This window comes from Homalodisca vitripennis, chromosome 2 (assembly GCF_021130785.1).
Source record: "Homalodisca vitripennis isolate AUS2020 chromosome 2, UT_GWSS_2.1, whole genome shotgun sequence".
NCBI lineage: Eukaryota > Metazoa > Arthropoda > Insecta > Hemiptera > Cicadellidae > Homalodisca > Homalodisca vitripennis.
In genome coordinates this window covers 17,381,722-17,401,239 of record NC_060208.1, presented here as the reverse complement: position 1 = coordinate 17,401,239, position 19,518 = coordinate 17,381,722, and the positions used below count along the sequence as shown (strand labels likewise).

At 31.9% G+C, this 19,518-nt stretch overlaps 1 protein-coding gene across 2 annotated transcripts in view; it reads right to left on the bottom strand.

Annotated features, from left to right (window-relative positions):
- LOC124353601 (lysosomal alpha-glucosidase-like) overlaps window positions 1-19,114 on the bottom strand; it is a 55,625-nt gene extending 36,511 nt beyond the window's left edge. For both annotated transcript variants that reach the window (XR_006921610.1, XM_046803515.1), the window contains exons 1-3: window positions 18,223-19,114; window positions 11,453-11,604; window positions 7,525-7,699 (exon numbers count right to left, since the gene is read on the bottom strand). Coding sequence is in view for 1 of the 2 variants with exons in the window: in XM_046803515.1 (XP_046659471.1) it covers window positions 7,525-7,699; window positions 11,453-11,604; window positions 18,223-18,840 (945 nt within the window). In the remaining variant the exon portion in view is untranslated. The remainder of the gene's footprint in view (window positions 1-7,524; window positions 7,700-11,452; window positions 11,605-18,222) is intronic.
- Window positions 19,115-19,518: the final 404 nt, after the last annotated feature.

Genomic DNA, 19,518 nt, shown 5'->3' with positions numbered 1-19,518 from the left:
ATCCGCTGCGTGTATTAATGCTTTCTCGGTTGTCACGATTCCGCGTTTACTACGTTTCTTGTTATTATTCTTCATTGTGCGGTGAGTGGTAGTGTTGTGATAAGTTTGAAATATTTATCTTGCTTTATAGTGCGACAAGGTGTATTTAGTTTTAATAGTAGAATTCTTTTAGAAACAGTTTTGTAAATAGTTCTTTTTTTAAAATTTTTTTCAATAAATACGTTAGTTTTAAGTAAAATGCCCAGTTTTATATTTTTTTTGCTTTTACCTTTTATAATTATGTTATAATACAAATTAGCTTTAACTTAAAGAAAATTTTTTTTACTTTTCTTGGTGTTATAGGAAAGTTAATGAATTTATTAGTGGCATGCAAAGGGTTAATTCACTTTATTGGCTGAGCGTTAGCAAAGATTTTTCACTTGAGGAGTAAAAAAATGTCCTTTCTGCCTGTCTGTACGATATCTTAGAAAAACTAACCTATATATATATATATATATATATATATATATATATATATATATATATACAGAGTGAGTTTTATGTCCTGGCACACCTAGATATAATTTAAACGGTCCGAGATATCTATGTGAAACCTTGACCCTACCTATTATAACATATTTTTTTAATTTTTCAAGTTGTTGAAAATTTTGCCCCCCTTTTCTAAAGGAGGGCAAAGGGGGGCAACTAATTTAAAAAAAATACAAACCCCTATCATGTGACCCCTCATTTTAAAGGGAATAAAATAAGAAATCCAATAATGCAAACTAGAGGTCTCTACGTTTATTTTAACAGATTTTATGACAAATTTACAATTGAGTAAAAGGGGGGGGTAAAGGGGGGCAACTAAACATTTTAAAATACAAACCCCTATCATGTGACCCCTCATTTTAAAGGGAATAAAAAAAGAAATCCAATAATCCGAACTAGAGGTCTCTACGTTTATTTTAACAGATTTTATGACAAATTTAAAATAATAAAATCAGTAAATGTCTTTTCTTGTTTATCGTAACTTGAGTCAACACTAACACAAATTCTAAAACCCAGTTACCTGTTTTAATGTAGCAGGTGTTCAAACTGTTCACCTTCGGCTGTTTGACAGTGTGCTAGACATGTGTAAAAACTTGAGACATGATAGGGGTTTGTATTTAAAAAATTTTAGTTGCCCCCCTTTACTCAATTGTAAATTTGTCATAAAATCTGTATATACTTTTAACTGTGTATGAAGCTTTATTTCTATATAAGCCACATTGAGAACAATGATGGTCATACCACTCCTCTTTTATGCTACACAATTTATTTCATAAACTGTGAGAACTTCTAGGGTTTTATTGGAATGAAAAAAATTATGTATAACTGAGTTTTGAATTGGTGTATATTTGGTTTTTGTTTAGTGTTCTAAAAATGGTTCACAACTTTTTCAAAAATAAACATAATGGGATAATTTTTGCTTAGTGTGTTGGGGGAAAAGTAGAATATGACTTATAATATTTATTTAATCATTTAAAAACCGATTGGAATTTTTAATTAAAAAATTATACATTTATTTTTATGTTTTTTTACTTGTTGATAAAGAAAAACTTTAATTTTTTGTTCTTATTATATTTGTATGGAACTTTATTATTGTTCCCTATGTAAATGGGAACAAGTATAACTTAGCAGGTTTGAAAAAAGTAAGTACCTGTAATAATGAGTATGACTTTTCTTTTGTATTAGTGCAAAATACTGAAAATCTGCACTCGCATAAAAGTTGTCTCTCATATTTGGCAAATAGCTTTTACCAGCAGTAACAAATCATATCAAATCAAGATAGATAATCTATGTCTATTTCATTCATTATGTATACAATGCGACTAAGTACAATGCCATATGTCAACATTTAATGACCTTGGCGCTCAAAGGATTAATATAGCCTACTTCAGCATATTATCTTTCTTCAATGCAAATGGAAATTCAATTTACAATTCATATTACTATATGTCCTTGTGAAATGACGTTAAAATCATCTTCTTGTATGGTTTCAGTATAACATACAGAATAATTTAAATGTATAAAATTATTACTTTATAATGTGTGAAGTCTAAAAGTATGAGGGTTTAATATTAATAGTAGATAAATTTTCATTTGCATTGAAAAGTGATTAGATAAATTAAAGTAGACAATTTCTAAAAGTTTAATACCTTTTGACAATATGTATTTTAACTAGAAACAAGATAATATGTTGTGGCAGGAACATAATAAAAAGGAAGTTTGGATAAGCATTTATCTTATCAGCTGACATGATTCACCATGCTTCAGACCAGTTAAGTGTTCAGTGTAAACTACAGACTATGATGCAGGTCCATTATTGACAATCACCAATTAAACTGTTTCTCAGAACTACTGACTATAAAACCAATGTGCTACCAATCTATATTCTGCTTACATTTTGAAAAGCAAAACTTGGATAATAATAGTTTGTGGCTTAAATATTGAAGAGAAGAAGTAACGAACACCAACAGTGGTGTGGGATATTAATATTCTCCAGCTGAACACTATGTTAAAAAAATTGAATACATTTTTGGGTTTACCTCTTTTCCCTGAATGGGAAGTAGGTGGAGTTAGGCCACAATGCAAGATATTCAGACAGCAATTTGAGGTTTAAAAATAAGCAGCTCCAATTTTAGAAGGGAGACTCCAATATGAATATTTGTTAATATTTAAAATTAAAATTAATTTTAATGATAAAGTGATCATATCAAACTATTTCAAGTTTTTGCTGACAGGTGCTTTAGTCACAGCCTGTTCTAAAACTACCACCTGAGGAATGTGTTAAAATTGTCACCCCAGTTTTAGAAATTTTGCAGCGTTTTACATAAACATCCGTATAATTCTCTAAAGAACCTTATATTGCACAACACAGTATTATAATGTTCTTCTACATTATAGTACTAATAAAAATTTTAAATATGATAAAGTAAAAATAAAAATACAGTTTTATTTACATAATTGTTTATGTGAGAAATTTGTTACGTTCTTTCAGTTTGACTTCAAAAAGAATTAATAACTCAGGTCAATCTCGATACCACATTCATTAGCATCAGTTAATATATATATATATATATATATATATATATATATATATATATATATATATATATATATATATATATATATATATATATATATATAAATATATTTATATTTACATTAATGTAATGGTAGCACATTCACCCGGCAAGTGAGAGATCCGGGTTCGACTCCCGGCGGAGCAAGTACTTTTTGTGATTTAACCCTTTGCACTCCCCGTCCGCATGACAGTACTTGTGATTTGCACTCCTCTGGCCACCTCTTATGGCCCAAGGTCATATCCTCTACAACTCTGAATATTTTGTTGTGAGCCGTGTCGTTGCACTCCTCTGTCCATATGTAGTGGCCGATGCTAAAATGCTCCTAAACTCCTCTGGCCACCTCTTATGGACAGTGACATTTAACTATATTACATTTTTTGTAAATAATTCTGTTATATATATAATGTTCTGCCATATCTTGGCTGATTCTAAACTATATAATCAACAAGATTGTACAATTTTTTGGGGGAAATGTTATTTATCTGTTTCTTAAAATACAAAATAAAATAACCCTTTCTATTGATGACTAGACTATAGATGAATAAAATATTTTTTTAAATAGTTTTATTAATTTTTATGCCACTTATTTAATGTAAAACAGCAGTAATAAATATGAAATAATATTTTTGAAGTCTGTTTTGTAAGATGATTGCCCGCTGAAACTCAGCTGGCAATTATCAGCTGGGTGACTCATGACTATTTAAACAAACCCAAACAATTACCTTCCAGTGAGCTATCGTTGTTGTGACAACCAATGAGATTCTTGTTTTTGCTTGTATGTTATTTTCGTTCAGATATTTTGTCACAGTTTGATGACGTAGTTCTAAATAATTTAAGGTTTCCATGTTTTCTTCTGTGGGTCGTCCCCCCATGGTTGGCATGTCATGGTAATAGCAAGGAAAAATAGTTTACATAGCCATATGACACTGTGCAAAGTTTATAGATGTTATCTGCTATGGTTTGTAAAATATTAAGCCGTACCCAGACTTTTCAAACACCTATATATATATTAAAATTTGCCTTAGAATTAACTACTTATATCTGTGGATTTGCTTGTAGTAATTTTGCTTTTTACCTTTAAAGAAATATATCTAAGACTTTGATTTTTAAATCCATGCAAAATATATTAAATAATCAATAAGAAAAAAATGAAAGCAACGCTTTAGCATAAAAAGATCATTTAAAATTGTCCTTTTAAAATGCCCCTTTAAAATCACCTGTTGTTGTGATTGTGAATAACAAGTCAGAGTGGAACAGACATCTGGCACCATCTATATTCAGTGTAGTAGAGAACATGACCTTCGGCCATAAGAAGTGGACTGAGGAGTGTACGGACACAGCTGCGCCGAGAATTCACAGAGTGCAACAGGTAAAGCACCATGTCCACCTCTTAGGGACTGAGGAGTGCAAAGGGTTAATGTTTATTGAAATTAATATATATATATATAACCTAACCTATATATATATATATATATATATATATATATATATATATATGCCTTATTTCCTTTACAATTAATTTTTATGAGAAATATTTTACCTTGTTTCATTATTTAAAAAATATAACTATTAATTAAAATTTAGTTTAAGAATAAAGAATATTTATTGAAATTTAAACTGTATTAAAAGCCAGTTTTAGTTAACAAATCTTTAAGTTTTTGTCATTTTTACATCTATTCAGGGAGATGCAGGAATATTAATGTGCAAATGGGCTAGTAAAAAATAAAAGGTTATCTATCACCCTCCACCACAACAAAATAAAAGATAGTGAGTTGGGACCCTCTCTCAAAAAATAATCTTGAATAAACCACTGAATAGTCCACATCAATTTAATTACTCTTGAACAGCCACAAATCAAAAGCTCTTTATTCATTTTTTGAAGAAAATATATACAAATGAACAGTGTCAAATATAATATAACTAACAGGTTAGTTTTTAACACAATTTTACATATACTATGTATGATCTATGGTTGAATCAAAATAATGATATACTATTTTATGTTTAGAAACTATACATAAATTATATTTATTACATAAATGGATGGAACATTCCATAAATTGAAGTATTACAAAAAATCATTTAGGTGGAGTCGGAAATTTCTTCAAAACAGTAGACTGCTAAATTAATTAATATTCTTTCAAAAGTTTTTAAGACTTTGATTGGTTTATAATTTTTGTGTTGTTTCTTGGAACTTGGAATTAATTTTTAAAAACTTATTCCCCATTTATATAGGTTTTTTCAGAAAAACTTCAGTCTATGAGCCTGGCCGATAACATGCTTATTCCTGGTATTATAAGTGTGGGTGACAACATTGTTTGTATTTATATGAAGAAATTAATTATTTTTCCAAGTTCTTCTCATTCACTGAGAAGATCCATAAATATGCTGTTTGTATATTTTCCTTTATCCACTATTTCTATTACAGACTCAATAAAATTAACAGCCTTACTTACTACTGACCCATTCAAACTAAAGCCATTCTGATTTTGGTCAGATTATTGGTTTGTTTTAGTCTAAAAAGTAGACGAACTTTTCATACATTGTATATAATGATGATAACAAAGACACAGGTCGATAATTTAGCAAATTTGTAGTGTCATCTTTCTTATGTAATGGAAAAACTTTTATGCTGTTTTTAAGTTGTTTGGAAATATATCTGAGACAAATGAAGAGTTAATTAATTAATGACACACTAGTATCTGTATTTACTGCCTTTACCATTACTATTGGTATCTCATCAAGGCCACTAGAGTATTAATATTTCAATGACCCTATTATTTTTTCCACCTCCTTTACTTCTATTGGTTTCAAAAAAATTTTTGGATGCAAAACCATTCCACTTTGAATGTTGTTTTCCATATCTCAATCAATCAATCAATATTCTTTATTACATATTCTTGGAGAATAGTACATCGTCAAAATACAAAACAAGTGCAAGCGTAATTTGAGAGTCCACGTTGCTAGATGGGTTGATCCTCCAGGAACTCCCTTTCTTTGTAGTATGGGCGATTCAGCAGCCATTTTGTGAGAGCTGTCCTGAAGGTCTTGATAGGTTCCTTCTTTAGGTGGTCTGGTAGGTGGTTGTAGAAGAGGGCCCCTTTGTAGGTTGGTTTTTTTTCCGACAGGGTGAGGTGGTGTATCGGGAGGGCAAAGTTGGCAGCGTTCCTTGTGTTGTGTTCATGCAGGTCTTGATGTCTAGTCTTCTGACTGAGGATGGCATGTGTGACTACTTCTCGGATGTAGAGGGATATTACTGTAAGGATTTTCAGCTCTCTGAATGCTTCCCTACAGCTGTCTTGGAATCCGAGGTTTGCAAGACATCTCACCGCTCTTTTCTGGTGAAATGGCTTTGTTTATGTATATCTACATTTACAATCTGGTCTTAAGGAGTACTGACTGTCCTGTACCATTATTAACAAAATAATCATTCAATAAATTAGAAATTAAATTTGTATCCAACACAATTTCTCCATGTGTACTCAATGAAACATTCTTAAAACGAACTGACTTGACAGGCAGCTGCATGGTTTCTTTCTGATCACAAACGACCTAGTTTTCAATGAATCAAAAACTCAACACATCATATTAGGAAAAATCAAGGACAAAATAACAATCCCACATGGCTTTGAAATTTCTTGCTACACAAAATATCTTGGACTGACGTTAGATGACTCTCTCTCCTGGAGCTTTCATATTGATTCTTTGTGCCATCAGCTGAGCACAGCAATGTTTGCCCTAAGAAGAATAAAATCTATAAGTACCCCAGAAGCCACCCGAACAGCTTATCATGCAATATTTGAGAGCAGAGTCCTATACGGAATTGTACTATGGGGAGCATCCTCAAACAACAACCTTCAGCGAGTCATGGTTCTTTAGAAATGGGCAGTAAGAATAATGGCTGACATTGCACCGTGAGACAGCTGCAGAGATGCATACAAAAACCTAGATTTACTGACCATCACATCTCTTTACATACTTGAAGTCATCATGCTTGCTACTAACTTAAACTTGACAAGAAACAATCGTCACGGTCGAACCACAAGACATGGACTTGACTACAACTTACCTGCTAGCAGGACCGCTCTGTTCGCAAAGAAACCCTCATATGCTGAAGCTAGGCTATATAATGTTTTACCTATCGAGCTCAAGACAATTGAAGAAAAAAAAACTAAAAAAAGGACTTTATTCCTGGCTTGTGAAGAAATCAATTTACACAATCAGTGAATTCCTTGAACATGCAAATAGCCGCAACAACTATTAAAAACTTACAAGGAACTAAAGACAATTTATTTCCATTACATTGTATTGATTTTCGTTTATATTATTATGTATTTGACACCTGTTCTAAACTTGATGTTTATGAATAAAGCTTTCTGTATTCTGTATCAAACGGTGTGTATTAGTAGATACGCACCTTGTCAATAGGGGCCTGATCACGGTTGAACAAGGTGATCTGTCTCCAGCCCATGTCCAGCTGGAAGTCGTTACGTTGCTGTCCGAGACCATATAGTTGACTGGATGGGAGACGAGCGGACAGCTGTAATAGTTGGTCAGAAAACAGAAACCCGCCCACATCCTGCGTGTTGAAACTGGAATAAATAAACTCTTAGTACAGAGCAAACAAACTGTTTTAACAGGTACAACCAATAATTTTATACTTTTTAAAATTAACTGTCAATTTTAAAAAGACTGATATTTTCTTAACTTGACTACACATGTCAACTACTAACAGATTTATAACAATTATGTACATAAATAAGTATTTTTTATATATAAAAAGTGTTAGGTTCCAATTTCTTAGTTCTGTACGTATTTATTATATATTATAGCAGTAGACAATAATCCACAGATAAATCAATTGTTTTATGTATGTTATAAAATATGTTTTATGGTTCATAAATTGCTAAGATAAACAGAAAGGTAAGAAAAGCAGTAATAAAAATATAAAAATATATTATTATTGTAATTAATATTACTATTATATATTAAATTAAAAGATTCACTACCACAGTTTACTGTAGACGACTTATACTACATACTGGATTTATTGTTAGCCAAATTATTGCTTGTTTTAATTCCTTTTAAATAAAATGTGTGTTATTATTTCTCACACAGTTTAAAAAGTTAATACAATTTTAATTGATAACTTTTTACTTAGTTTCTTTTTAACTGTACAGCAAATGTTTACATGAGGTTGCAATTGGACTGTCCCTATATCGGCCCTGAATTGATTAAGAACTGAGTCAAGGTCAACTTTTTAATGGTGTCAAACTTGAAAAAAATCTATCAAGAAATGTACAATATCCTGATTATAAATGTGAATGAAGGTTATCATTCAATCTCGATCACAAAAAAATCGGAACAATTTGAATTTAACATTGTTTTACACATACTAAGAAATTTTGAAGAACAATTGAACTTTTTTATTTTTATTTCACAAAAAATGCAATACCTAGTTTTTAAAAGTTAATTTTGTGATTTTGGAAAGGATTTTTGAGAAAGAGGAGCTTGTACTATCATATTTACTTTGATGAGCAGCTCCACTTCTAGTTACTTAGTTCTGCCTGTTGTTAAGGGAGTGGTGTCAACTACAATGTAGCAAAGAGTATAAGAAGGAAAAAAAATTGCCAAACAGTTGTTTAACATTTAAGGAACAGCACAGGTCCAAAGAAGGAGCAATGTGGAACTCCCACATGAACCTCACCTGGACAATGCAGCCTGGATATGCACAATACAGATATAACAATAATTCTCTTTAATATACATTCTAGCAAAATTTCTTTGAAATTCTTCTTATTCCCTTGCATTGTTTCATGCACTTACGTTTATTTTCACATTTTTTTCGTATTTTATTCATCATATTGTCGAGCAATTTCATTTTATAGAATGTAATTCACTGCACATTCGAATCCATATTATGTACAAATCATCAAGCTTCTATACGTAAATTATTATTAATAGCATTACATTAAGAGCATATGCTATTACATTTTATGGTAAGTGATTTTTATTACAATTTCATATTTTAATATACTCTTACTGTTTATATTAACAGTTAGAGGCACAACTTCCCTTACACATAGTTTAATAAAAATTATTGTGATAAATAAAGAATAATTTTGGTTTTTATTGGGAATTTCTGGTTTGAAACAAAAAAGAGGTTTTGTGCAAATCATGTGTATAACCATTGTTCCAGATAAAATGAACAAACCATTCTCAACAACAATTATCATGCAAGGGTAGATGGTGAATATTAACATAAACCTTTAAATGTATTAAAATGTTATATTTTTAGGTTTCTCTAAAATAAATCTCTTTTATATTCACACTCTCACATTTTTTTTAAACTCTGAAACCTTTCTGAATAATTTAGGTTTAACATTTAACCCTTTGAGTGCCGCAGCGTCTACATAGTAGATGTTGTGAAATGTGCATAAATTGCCGGCATCTACCCAGTAGACGATTTTTATTTAATTAATATCACATATAATTCATTTTCGTTTTGACAAATAACTTATTTCACGGCAATCTACAAGTTTCAAACTATCAATTGTGATTGATTTTTATTGTTCACCGCCCCCTTGTAGTTATTTGTCATCAGAAAAAAACAGATGACGCAATAGTTGGTCAGCTGCTACTTGTTGCCATTAACTACACAGTTTCGTTCATTGTGTGTTTTACATTGTGCTAGTTTCGTGTGTTTATGCTGAAAACTGTTGTTATTACTATTCTGCAATTGTGTTCAGTAAAACTTACAATGCATTTACAAACTTCTTTTTCCGTGTTTAGTGACATATATTTTATTGTTGGATTGGTGATGAACTAAAACGCAAGTTCCAATCAAACTATTGATTTTAGGTGAAGTAAGGTTATAGAAGTAAGGTTATATTGTAGGCCTGTGTATATTTTTATATAATTAGTATTTTACAGTCGTCTTACTTCATTGAGTGAAATAGGGTAGTTATAATATTGTTTCTAAACTTTTGACAAACTTGAACAAAAATTGCTTTTTGTTGTATTTTGTATATATTGCAGTATCTGGTTAAATATTACTGTAACACACCATATTATGCATGGTTTTTGTTCAGTTTTTCATGCTGTTTCATATGGTATAGCTAAAAAAAAATTTAAAAAAATGTATAAATAAAATTTTAGTTCAAACTTGAAATTTATTTTTTTTCATTTTTTAGTTTTTTGTTATAACCTATATTCTTTTTGTGTAAATAAAAATAAAATTATAATATTATATGGAAAAAATACCTTGTTTTATAACACACAAACCAAAAAAAAATTATTCAAATCGGTTGAATAGTTTTTTTAATATAGTTTTTTCCCCACACGCTTGCAAAACAGAAGGCAATGCTCCGGCAATTTATGCGTATGACTTGGGAAATATGCTGTGGCACTCAAAGGGTTAAATCTAAAACTTTTTTCATGGTGTTATTTTTATAGACTTAACTGTTTAGCTGCTAGGAGCACTTAAGGAGGTTACAGAAACTCTATCAACATTAAAGAGACATATTTTAACAATTGCAAAAAAATTTAACTCATAATGCAATTTTTTCATAATGGAATGTTAGAAAGCCGTTGCAATTTCACAAATACTTTATTTTATACCAAAATGTACTTAAATTGCTGTTAAAAAAAATTATTTGTGTTGACTTAATTATGAGTTAAAGTAGGTTTTCAGTGTGACCTTCATCTTCATAAATACATGTGTGCACCTTCCTATATAAGTTATTCACAGCCTGTGCTAATTTGTTAAGGTGAATGTGTTTTAATGGTTAAATATGACATTATTTGAAAACTTGTGCTCAAACAGAAGTATAGCCTGACCAGCAAAGTCTTCAGAACTATCTCCACTGATTTCTTTTTCATGGGGGCACATCAAGGACGAACTATACCATGACTGCTTTCTCAAACTCTAGTGCCAAAGACGATACATGGTAAGGCATTGACAATTCTTCATCAAAATGTTGACTGAATCAGCAACAAAACAGAGCATCTGAGTCATTTACTATCCTCATTCACACCAGATGTAGTAGTATGTAGTTATTACAGAGCATGGACACCATGCAAACACTACTGTAAGTACTCAATTACATGGCTACAGTCTTGTATCAGAGCATTTGGAAGAGTGCACAAAATCAAGGGAAGAGTGCAATATTCAAAAGTTTGTTATACTTATCAATGATTTTTTCCCAGGAATTTATTTAATAAATGTGTTTAAGCTATTTCTATACAGCAAAGGTTGAATTTCGTGCCGTAAATATATTTGTATAAATAAAACAATGTAACGTGATTTTAACTAGATTTTCCGTGTTTATAACAATTAAACTTACATGGACTGATTGTTGCTTTTCCGAATAACGTTGAAACCCAGCTTGTCCTTATCAATGTCCACAGTGTACAAGACATTTTTCACTGCACTTCCGTTTGATGGGGACATTTTTGGAAAAGGACTTTCAAATCTAGCATGTTCTGCATCATAAATCTGAAAAGAAATAAATGATTTCAGCTCATCTAAATGTAGTTTGTAAATGCAAGCAAACAGTTATGATATCTAATCAAATTATTATCAGATTTATTTTGCTTGTCCCTCTCCTAACCAATTGCCTTGTCATTGAGGCTGTAAGTTTTCTGCATTTTGCTACCTGGAAATAAAATATGAAATGGTTTACACACCACTCCATTGACAATGTGACGTTCCTTCTTTTAAACAACAGATGTCTGGAGTACAATCAGGATTCAGATTTTACAATATGAGTAAATGGAAATCCAAGTTATATGTAATTCGCTTAAGTCCATCACCGGCTTAATATTGTATAAATGATTACAAATAATAACAATTGGTACCTCATTATTACATCTAAAATCTAATTTTTGAATTAACTATCAGTTTTCTGTCATATGAGTTTTCTTTCATTATTCTATTTGACAACCCTATTCTGGTGAAAAAAGAACAACATCCCTCAAGATAGTACCCAAATTCAAGCTCAGATCGTGTGAGCGTTCGTAAATGTTACTTTAACTTTGTTACTACTAGTAACATATAATTTATGATGTTCTAATCTAAACATACTTATATTTCGTAATAACAAGCAGTAGATAGGGATAGATTGGCCTCTTTCTCGCTGATATCACTTCCTTTTGGGAGGCAGAAAACAAGAACCGATCGTCATAATGACATGTAATTTTCACAGTAAGTCAAATAAAGTCTGTTTTTTCTAATAATGTAATTTTTTTAGGTCCTCGATAAGAGACACTATCCGAAAAATGATAGCCTCCAGATAATACCAAATTACCCTCTTCCGTTCCAACGATGTGGTCAACTGTTCTTGAAGAATTCTTTTGTACAATGGTTTGCTTTTCAGCAATATCACTGTATTAGCTTATGATAAATCTGAAGACTTAAAGAATCACAATGAACAGTTAGGGAGAGTGAGACAGACTACACTTGGACTCAATCATCAAGGTTTTAGTCCTATTGATAGCCATAGTCATCTTTATTGCACAATATGTTCATATTTGAACAGATAAATACTGAAGAATCCTTTTGTAAAATGGTTTGATTTCAATCACTATCACACTGTATTGACACGATAAATCTGAAGAGTAGAAGAATCACAATGAACAGGTAGGGAGAGTAATACAGACTATGCTTGGGCTCAATCATCAAGGTTACATCATAGTCATCTTTATTGCACAATATGTTCATATTTGAACAGGTGCATTATCAAAACTCTCAAATATTCTGGTGTAAAAAACATGTTCAAAACTAACCTTGACAAAGTTTAAAATTTCTAGTCAAAACCTAGAATGAAGAAGAGAAAAATAGGTAACATTGCCCATGCCCATGTCAGCCTGTACTCAATGACTGCAGATAATTTATATTATTGATTCAAAAGAATAGTACAGATAATCCTGTACAATATAAACACAGTAACTAAAATTAAAAACTTGTGTCTCAATTTTGAACTGTTTAACCCTTTAAAGCACGTAAAATCATTTTACTTGAAATTTTGACTCAACATTTGGTTTTTATGTTATTTAGAATATAAATAAACATTATTATATATAAATTTATTTTTTTAATTTTTGTTATATATATTTTATATAGGTGGTTTCCACTATGGGACCACTATGCACACTAGCACACTAGACCATGTTCTTATATAAGCAGGAATTTTTTTTCATAAAAAATGCACTGAATAGAATAAAAACATCAATTTATTGAAAAATATGTACATTTGGATGCATTGTTGCATGATTCAAACTTTTTTCTTGTACTAGGCAGAATGGTATTTCAGAAAGCAGTTTCTTTCTTGAGTCAAACACACAACGCAACATCACACGCTTTACAACCCCAAAAAGAACGATGAGGATTCTCCTTTGTGCTGCAGTTGGCGCATCTTCTCTTACTCATATGTATAGGTAGGTGCACATTTCCACTGCTTCTGATTTCTGTGGAAATATTTTTCTTGAAACTGGACATGGTATTTTTCTTCTTTCTCCCGCTTCCATTTCTAGTCCTTGTCACTGGACATCAAGCTTTGTGATAAGTTGATCCTGAACTGTTTTCAGAGATAAAGTGGCTCCTTCACTTTGCTGCGAAAACATTATGTATGAATTTACAATACACACATCCAAGAAGTGAAAGAAAATCCTATGCCACCACTTTCTACTTCTTCTGTCTATTTGGGTAGCATTTTTTGAGTTGATCGGCCTTGTCAACATACCCCATATGCTTGTTGTAATCACTTACTAATGTAGTGGACGGTACATCTACTTTTGTGCCATTTTTAAAATTTTCTTTTGACTGAAGACTTTTTCATTCGGATCGTGGTAGTTCGATGCGAAGATAACTGGCTTTTTATCCATCCACTTGACACATACTAGGCCAGCCAGAGTACACCTTACATCACTGTCTCCTCTTCTCATGTTTTTGGTCTTTATTGAAAAAATTTTGGCAAATTGACGCGATCTTTTCTCACTGTACAACAGGCTTGGATTTTTTGGCTTTGTAAAACCTTCAGCAGATCCATCGAAGAAAAGAAATTATCGAAGTAAACCTTATGATTTTCTCCCACTATTTTTTCGGTAAGATCTCGTACGACTCTTTCTCCTAGGAGTTTCTCCGCTCTTCCATCCCGTAATCTTCCGGTGTAAAATTTGGAATTCACATATAAAGCCAGATTCGTCTGCTCTTACCCACACTTTATAACCTCTTTTTACTGGTTTTAGAGGCATATACTGCTTGAGAGTTGAACGCCCCTTGAATCTGATCATTGACTCATCAACAGACTGGAAATTTCCTTTGGTTGGTAGCTCTCCAAAAATGTTCCTGGAGAGAGTGTCTAAAAAAGGGGCGGATTTTTGAATAACTTGTCCATAGGCTGGGTCTTGTCTGTTTGGCATATTGGTATTAATCGTTCAGGTGTAAATTAGTCAAAAAACCATCCAAACCTATTGACGGTCCATAGCAGAAGAGATGAATGGGTCTCGTATTGCTGGATCTGCACTCCAGTAGTCCCTATAACTTGGTAAACGTTTTTATGCCCATCAAAATGTTTTATCCCTAGAAAAAACTTAAACTTCATTATTTGTAGTTGGGAACAAAGTTACTACCTCCCTGTAGCTTTTGGTTGCAGTACAGGTTTTTGTCTGAAACACAATGCGATTTATTAAATCTTCCGGAAATATATCCATAAAGTAGTCGATGGGTGAGCTTAGATTCTCATGGCTGGGACCAGACGTTTTTCGAAATGTAAAGTCACTATTATTTTTTAGTATATATTTTTCCCCCCAAATATAGCCAATTTCCTCATGATATCTTAGACATAGCGGTGTATCATTATCATCAAACTGTATGACGTCATCGTCTTGAGGTTCTGTACTAGAGCCAGGATCATCTTGAGGAGGACCAAATTGCAAACAGGATCAGTAGGAGGTAGCTCATGCTGGCCCCATCTCATCTTCTATGAAAAGAGGTAGATTTGTGAATATCAATCAATTCATTATCAGTCTGAGCCTCCAAATATGCAGGGAGTTGTGTGCCATCCTGCTGTAGATAGCGTTCTTCTTCTTCCCATCTATCATCGTCAAGGCCAATCGATGGATTCGCCATCTGAAGGTATTTCTTCAAATATTTCGTATATCTGATCGTCATTTAGAGTAAATGATGGATCTGCCATCTGAAACAATAATAGCGGGTTTCATACTTTGTAAAAATAACTGTAAAATGGTTTCAGGTATAAAACTAGTTCAAAATAAGAAAGCTATCGAGTAGACATTGGCCTACAATATATTTTCAAAAATGGCCTATATAATTATGGTCCTTCTTGATATGAAAATGCTTATAATAGTCCTACGTCTGTCAAAATTTTCAATTATTCAGTAAATTCATAAGTTCTAAGAACATATTAGTTAGTGAAACTTAAAAAATTAAAATAGAAATAGTGAAAAGTGCAATTTGTAGTTTTAAACCTTTACAAAAATACGTTCTATCAAATTAGCTTTACCATGCATAGTGGTCCCAAGGCGGACCACACATTTATTTTAGTGCAAGATCAAGATTTTTAGCACTATGACTAAAGCTAATGACTTATAAGCTATATGAAATAGTAATAAAACAATAAAAACCATGTAAGAGAACTTACCTTGTTTAGATGAAATGTTAAATGTATTTTACAACACCAAAACATAGGTTAGCGTCTATCTGTCAGTATGGAGTGAACAACCACGATTGAATGGCTGCTAGCAACAGCTGGTATGAGTTTTGAGGACGTAGTTCACCATTTTTTTTCCGATAGATAGAAGCACAAAGCAGACAGTAAAAGTGGTCCCACGGCGGAACCACAGTGCTGCTAGAAACAGAAAATAAACAAAAAGGTGATCCCGTGGTGGGACCACTATGCTTTAAAGGGTTGAGATTTGTGACTTTTTACATTGGATGGGAAATGGTTGTGCACATTAAAACAAGTTGAATGGTGATTATGCAAGGAAGGAGTTTTATGTTATGAATATTAAGCATAAAAGAGTTTCTGGAAAAATGAGAATATTTCCCACAGATAAATCTGTCAAAGTTGCGTTAAAAAAAAACACACAATAAAGTATAAACATGGAGGAAATCAGTGAAATTTCAAGAGATTGCAAATTTTTTTTGTTTAGTGTTATTATTGACAACTTGCTACATTGGATTGCATTTTATTATATCTTTAGTATCTCCCTTTCTACTCCTGAATAGCTAACACAAGCTCAGATAGTGACATCTGCAAGTGTATTTTTACAATAGTTTTTAAGTGGATTTGTAGCTTTTTAAAGGTACTAAATCCAAACATCCTAATCAAAATGAATTTTAATTAAAGAATTATTTGGAATGGTTATTAGTCCCAGAACTCATTGAATTTTTTTTAAATCCAGCACTAGCATGTGAGTCAGAAGCTGTCTCGCCAGTAACTTCTCAGTAGTTTCACAGACCAATGACTCAGTCAGACCGCATCTTTACTTCTTAATGGTCTCTTAATTTCACTCCCTGATTGATAGTACTGGTGGCCGAATTCCTCTCACGTATCAAATATCTAAATAATTTCCTGGACTGTATATCATGCACTTCGCTCTCCCCTCCTAGACCCAATAAGTTATACTCCTGAATCAAAAGGTTTATATACCTGAGTTACGTTAAAATATAGCTTGTATAATTCTGTGTCTATACAAGTAAATTATATATAATATAATAATATATACAAACAATATAACTTCTAGTTTTCATGAAAATAACAATGTAAAAATTATACCAGATTCAAATGCTTTTCCACCAAAACTGCAACTTTTAACATTTGTATACTAGATAGTACAAATAAATGTACTGTTTTCAGGATGGACTTTTAAAATTATGTGAAATAAGCTCTTATGAAATTACCTACCTTAACTTTTATTCATGACCAGGCGGTTAAAAAAATTCGGAAATGGAGCTCACCTTAGGAGCTTAATTTTGTTTTCGACTATTTAAAACAGTTAATTTTTAACATAGATTAAACAGAGCAGGTATTGTTAACTTGCTGCAGCCAGCACCTGCTCATTCGAAAGCCCAACCACTAATTTTATAACTAGGAAAATTATAAAAATTAATTATGGACTATAGTTTTTTACAATAACTTTTTTCAGAAGTATAATTTTGCTTTTGGCCATATAATTATATACAAATGTAATTAACTCTAAAAGAACGTTTAATAGCATATATAAAATTTGTTTAGACTTTCATATGGTATCAAAATATCTTTAAAATATTAGATAGGCTATACCAAAAGTCGGTTTAAACTTAATTTTGTAAAACAGTACGGTATTTATTTACAATAGCGTGACCATGGAAAATGGATTTTTTTTTTTCATGGGTTGGGCATTTATAGCCAAGTATTATTATCACAGGTGCATATAAACTGGGGGGAAAGTATATTATTGTATTATATTGATGCCTTTCGGGCATTATTGCGTTAAGGAGCAGGGGCATCACGTGATCTGGGATTCGACTTTTACAAGCTCGAGTTAATTTTTTTTCTAAAAGAGCAAGCAGTGCGCAGTGCGCAGCGGGCAGGCATCGTTGACAGGATTAACGTACTAGTCAGCATCATTTCAGTAACTTATCACTTACCTTAATGAACATCCAACACAAAGGTGTGCCATTACCACTACTGAACTAGGAGGTTAAGAATAGACACGGAGGAACAAAATAGTTCAAAATGGCGTCCCTTCTTTGTTTGAGAGAGCCGCGGAGTAATACCAAACTGTCAAATATGGATAGTATTGCCAGAGGTACTGTCAAAAACAGAGTTTTCAGAGGATTTCAAAAAATCATAACTCCTTTGATTTTCGTTGCCGACGAATTTTTTCTTCACTATTGTTTTCAGGAAAAATTGTAGTTTTCAGAAAAAAAAAAATGAACATACCTTTCCATGGTCACGTTATTGTAAATTGATACCAACAGTACAAATGTTTTTATCTAAAAAACACGTTTTAGTGATTTAAAAAAAATTTTGATTCATCACTACTAGAATATGAATACATACAATTAAGAACTAACACTACCCTATATAATTTAAGAGCTATCTCTTACCTTAACTTGCAAGACATTTTCAGTCAAGTAGTTGAAGTCAATCTTGACTAACTGTATATTATTGGGATATGTTGAATTAATTAAAATCTGTAAATATGCAGTAGCTCCTAAATCAGTGACTGACACATTAAGATATTTATATGTTTTAAAGGGTGATGGGTAATAGCAATAAGGTACGCCACGATATGCCTTGTCTGATGAGTTAACTGGTGCCCAACAACATCCTCGCAAAGTACATCCATCCTCTGATACACTTTGCTGTGGTAGACAGTCAAATTTTTCACCATCTTTAAAGCCACTGCACTGAGCAGAATTTTGTGCATTAGTATTTGTGATCTGTGCTAACATTACAGGTACACCTAAATCCTTCTTTACAGGCTCTTGATCATCAAGGGGAAGATACACTTCAAAATCAGAGATTTCTCCCTCATAATCAATTTCAACTTCAGAATTATCTGAAACTTTCAAGATTACTGCATGTGGAGACAAGAATAATACCAACACTGATACAAAAATTAAGAATGATAAATAAACTAATGGATTTTTAAAAACGAAGTCTGAGAATTTTTCCGATTTAGAATTAGGTTTTTTGAATGTCGCGTATCTGATTTCAGTCATAATAGCGTTATTGAGATAAAACTGATATGTAGATCTGTTTTTAAAACTGTTCTAAAAACCTATTAAGCCTCCTAAGTTTTCTCCGTACGTTATATGGCTACAACATAACATAACTTTCCGAGTATAGAGTCACAAAACACAATGTTAGGGAAACAATTTCACTTGTCTCAAAAAAGTAGAACCTAACCTTGAATTTCCATAAACAAAAACAAATTCAAAGTAAAGTGCACCTGCTGCACAAACAACCTTACACTGAATGAATGAAGACTCAAGACTGAATAGTGACTGTGTCACATTGGTTGGTTAGATTTTTATTTAGGTAGTACAAGTACGTCAGCTGACAACAGTGATGCCAATGCAGTGATACAAGAGTCACACCACTCTCTTTTAATTATAAATAAAAATATCCTATAGTTTCAAAAATAACAGAAATTTAGAACCCTAAAACAACTATACGCAACACTTCAGCTACATTTATTATTAACACTTTTCATTGATCTTTGTTTATTTATTTATTTATTATTATTTCAACGGCATCCGCCAATATACAATAATTTCACAACATTTTCATGCAACTTAAATATAACATCAACAAAATAAATAACAACTAATTAAATTACAGAAAGTAGTGATTATGCAGTGGAATAATAAATAAGTATTAAGATTTGTGAAATAATG